General features: G+C 52.9%; 1 protein-coding gene across 2 annotated transcripts in view; it reads right to left on the bottom strand.

The window, feature by feature from the left end:
• Positions 1-612: 612 nt before the first annotated feature.
• The window catches only part of Bmp4 (bone morphogenetic protein 4), a 6,846-nt gene continuing 3,130 nt past the window's right edge, over positions 613-4,328 (bottom strand). For both annotated transcript variants that reach the window (XM_005376770.1, XM_005376769.2), the window contains exons 2-4: positions 4,086-4,210; positions 2,657-3,036; positions 613-1,747 (exon numbers count right to left, since the gene is read on the bottom strand). In XM_005376770.1, coding sequence (XP_005376827.1) covers positions 891-1,747; positions 2,657-3,029 — 1,230 coding nt within the window. In that variant the 5' untranslated portion in view covers positions 3,030-3,036; positions 4,086-4,210 and the 3' untranslated portion in view covers positions 613-890. The remainder of the gene's footprint in view (positions 1,748-2,656; positions 3,037-4,085; positions 4,211-4,328) is intronic.

The following is a 4,328-nucleotide window of genomic DNA, read 5'->3' as shown; positions in this document are numbered from 1 at the left end:
TCATCACCAAACTTTTGGAAGGTAAGTACACTATTTTTTTTAATTGGGTAAAGCTTATTTCTAAATAGAAACATACACTCATGTGCGCGCACACACACACACACACACACACACACAGAACCCTCCTGTTTGAAGGGGGAACCACACATACACATGTTTAGTGTGTGTGAATTATTCATCCCTGTCACAGGTGGAGACACTCTGGGGTATCATAAAAAGCAGAGGTGGGAATCAACTTTGTGGAGCTGAGACTCCCCCAGCGCACTGGGGCTGGGATGCAGCTCTAACAGGTGAACAACACAGAGATGTTCTAGAAGCCCCAAACTGAGTCTTTCATGTGACCTAATCCTTTCATCCCTGATTCTCCAAGGCATGTGTCATCCAGATGGGAGAGGATGCTGCGTCCTTGTTAACATTAACTAGAAATGGAAAACAATTCACCCTGGCAATTACCATCTCCCTCTGCCATAAGTTTTCTTCCTGTCCTAGAACCCCACCACCTCTGCTCACCACCTTCAGGCTTCGCCTCTGCTCCTAAGCCCGCCTCCACAGAAAACAAGCTCATTTGAAAGGGACAGGGCAGAAAAGACTAAAGAGAAAAAAAGGCCATCGTTTACCTTTAAAATAATGACTCATTTTATTTTTCTTTTAATACGTAGTTATAAATATATTTTGTCAAAATATATGATCAATATGGTCAAAACATTTGCACGTAAAGTCATAAATAAGGTCAAGGTGAATGTTTAGGTTTTTTTTCCTCTTTTTTTAAAGATAAAAGTCCAGCTATAAGGAAGCAGTCTGTGTGGTGTATGGGTGAGTGGATGGGAAGGTGTGTTTGTGTGTATGTGTGTGTGTGTGTCTGTCTGTCTGTCCTCAAGGACTGCCTGATCTCAGCGGCACCCACATCCCTCTACTACCATCTCCTGGTAATTTTTCAGTACCACCTTGTCATACTCATCCAGGTAGAGCATGGAGATGGCGCTCAGTTCGGTGGGTACGCAACAGGCCTTGGGGATACTGGAGTTGACAGAGTTGACCAGGGTCTGCACGATGGCGTGGTTGGTGGAGTTGAGGTGGTCCGCCAGTGGAAAGGGGCAGTCCCCATGGCAGTAGAAGGCCTGATAGCCTGGTGGGGCCACAATCCAGTCATTCCAGCCCACATCACTGAAGTCCACGTAGAGGGAGTGGCGCCGGCAGTTCTTATTCTTCTTCCTGGACCGCTGTGGATGATGTTTAGGGCTGCGCTTGGCCCTCTGGCGTCGGGTTAAGGCATGGCCCCGGCCATCGTGGCCAAAAGTGACCAGGAGGGGCCGGAGCTGGGCCCAATCCCCACTCCCTTGAGGTAACGATCGGCTAATCCTGACGTGCTGGCCCTGGTGGGTCCTTGTGTGATGGAGGTGAGTCACCTCCACAGCCAGCCCGTGGTTGGGCTGCTTCTCCCGGGTCCAGCGAAGGACCGCAGGGCTCACATCAAAAGTTTCCCACCGCGTCACATTGTGGTGGACCAGTCTCGTGTCCAGTAGTCGTGTGATGAGGTGCCCGGCCACCGCCTCCGCCGGGGGCTTCATGACCTCATAAATGTTTATGCGATGGAAGCCCTGCTCCCAGTCAGGGCCCTGGTCCACCTGTTCCCGGAAGAGCCTGAGCTCTGCGGAGGAGATCACCTCGTTCTCTGGGATGCTGCTGAGGTTAAAGAGGAAACGGAAAGCACAGTCCTCACTGGTCCCTGGGATGCTCTCCAGATGTTCTGGGCACAGTTGGGAAGGAAAGGGACAAGCAAAAGCACATGAGTGGTGAATCCTGCTTAGACGGTGGAAGGCTATTAGGAGGACTTTCTCATTGGAAGGAGTAGGGAAGCAAGGCATCCAGTGACCTAGCAGAACCCAGCTAGCATTTATCAAGCACCAAAGGCAGAAAGTATCTCCGTACCTCCTTTATGCGTCTAATAATTTCCATGTGTCAACTCCTTTACTCCACCACCTCCGGACTCCCCTTTTAAAACCCCCTCTTGGCTTTGTGTACACAGTTTTCTTTACAAGGAGTTGTAAAGAAAAAGAGGGGCCGGCAGGGCAGAGGCAGGAGGGAACACGCACTCGGCCCCTCTCTCCCTCTTCCACTTTCGAGCATGTTACTAAACATTTCCCCAGCGATCTTGGAAACACAGAGCATGCCTTGTTGATCATGTTACAGAGGGGAAAATAAATTCCAACACAGTAATGATGCTGGTGGATTAATAACTCAGATTTACTTTGGAAAAGAAACATCCGCTAGGAAACATTCAGATCAGATTACAAGGCCCCTATTGAATAGACCTGACAAACACGCAGCTGTAATATTAAATCAGTAGGTGCTTTGAAAAAAAAAAAAAAAAACGGGCCGAAAACCCGGCAGAAAAGGCTTTGATATGGCAAAAACACAACGCTGAGGCCAGCGAGCTCTTGTCTGAGTGGTGTGGTCCCCTTCCCGGGGACCCCTCCCCCTCTGTCTCCAGAAAATAAGTTCAGTGGCAGCTCTGGAAATTCTTGGAGGTAAGCGGCTGTTCCTCAGCCTCCAGGAGTGGGGCTTTGATGTAACCTGAACTGTCTTCCCCAGAGCTTCCTCGGCCTCCAGCCAGCCCCGCTCGCCCTCCCCCACCCGAGTGGGGGCAGGGACTGACCTTCATGGTGGAAGCTCCTCACGGTGTTGGCCCGGCTGGCAGGGCGCTCCGGGTACTGCAGACCAGTGCCTTGGACCTGCTCTTCCTCCTCCTCCTCCCCAGACTGCAGCCGGTACAGATCCCGCATGTAATCCGGGATGACGGCGCTCTTGCTGGGCTGCGGGCGGCGGCGCAGCCCGAACATCTGCAGAAGTGTTGCCTCGAAGTCCCGCAGGAGCTCATGGCTCTGCCCGGAGCGGCGTCCTCCCGCGTGGCCCTGAATCTCGGCGACTTTTTTCTTCCCCGTCTCAGGTATCAAACTAGCATGGCTCGAGCCTCCTAGCAGGACTTGGCATAATAAAACGACCATCAGCATTCGGTTACCAGGAATCATGGTGTCTCTGGGAAGGGGGAGAAGGTGGAAGGTTAAAGAATAAATAAACACCAATAAACAGAGAGAAACAGAGATGTCTCCGCATATGCATATAGGGCTGGTGGCGGAGGGTCAAGATGTAAAGCAGGTCAGAAAGATCAAGTTTGTGTTTTCTCCCTCACACCCCACCACCACCAGCAGCTGCAACCGCGAAAGGCCTGAAAGTAAGAATTGCCCTGTAATTACTTGGTCTAACTTGTTTACAGTCAAATAACCCCAAATCAGATAGCCTCCATCCTGTTAATCTTTTTTTGTCCCAACTGGTATCTGAGCCATGATCTCAGCGTGGCTTCTTCAAGGATAAACAGTTAACATTGAGGGGCTAGGAAGGGGTGGGGGAAGGAGCATTAAAATGCCACTGCTTTCCACTTCGGACCTCCAGCGTCTCCCGCCTCCCTCTCTCCACCCTCTGAACCCAACTTCCACAACTTCCAACTGTGCGGGAGCAGGAAGAAGGAAAAGCAGAGAAGGGCCAAGGCGAAGACAGGGGGCAGGGGCAGCGGCTGGGGAAGGAGTCTGGGGTCTGCCCGGGGAGCTGGAGAGCTGATGAGTTTGAAATGCCCAGCATAAAAGACAGCAAAGGATCGTGCCCGCTGACTCGCTCCCAGGACGGGGGTGGGGTGACTCCGCAGCGAACTCGGGGAGTTTTGACAAGAGGCTGGGAACGCGCCACGGGGACACCCGGCGCTCCCCAAGCCAGTTGTGCCGGGCAGGGAGTGGTCAGCCCTCAAGGTACAACCCCGGACTGGACTGGGGACCTTTCATCTCTTCAGTTCCCTCGCGTCCCCCTTTGCTGCAACGCTCCGGATCTGAGGGGGCGAGTTGGGGCCAGCAGTACTTTAAAAGCGCCCGGCAAGCTACCAGCGCCTGGACTGAGCGGCCTAGAAGGGAGCGACAGCGCAGCCGGGGCGCGGAGTGCGGATGCTGGAAGGAAGGTCCGACGGGAGGGACAGACGGCAATCGGAGGAGGGGGCAGAGTGAATCCCGGGAGGGGGCAAGGAAGAGGTGTCTACTCACTGACAGAAAACAAGGCATATAATAACAGTCCATGATTCTTGACAGCCAATCTTGAACAGACTTGCTGGAAAGGCTCAGAGAAGCTGCGGCAGTGCGTTGCTCGGAATGGCACTACGGAATGGCTCCTAAAATGAATATTTGAATATAATGAGACTCCGGCGCAGACAGGATCTGTTTTTCTTCCAGCCCCTCGGAGTCACGTGAGCGCGCAAGCCCCACCCCGAGCGCTGGGGCGCCCGCCCT

Source organism: Chinchilla lanigera, unplaced genomic scaffold, assembly GCF_000276665.1.
Source record: "Chinchilla lanigera isolate Chin_1 unplaced genomic scaffold, ChiLan1.0 scaffold00008, whole genome shotgun sequence".
In the NCBI taxonomy this organism is placed as follows: domain Eukaryota; kingdom Metazoa; phylum Chordata; class Mammalia; order Rodentia; family Chinchillidae; genus Chinchilla; species Chinchilla lanigera.
Note: the sequence above shows the minus strand (reverse complement) of the source record. Positions and strands in the feature narration are given on the sequence as shown.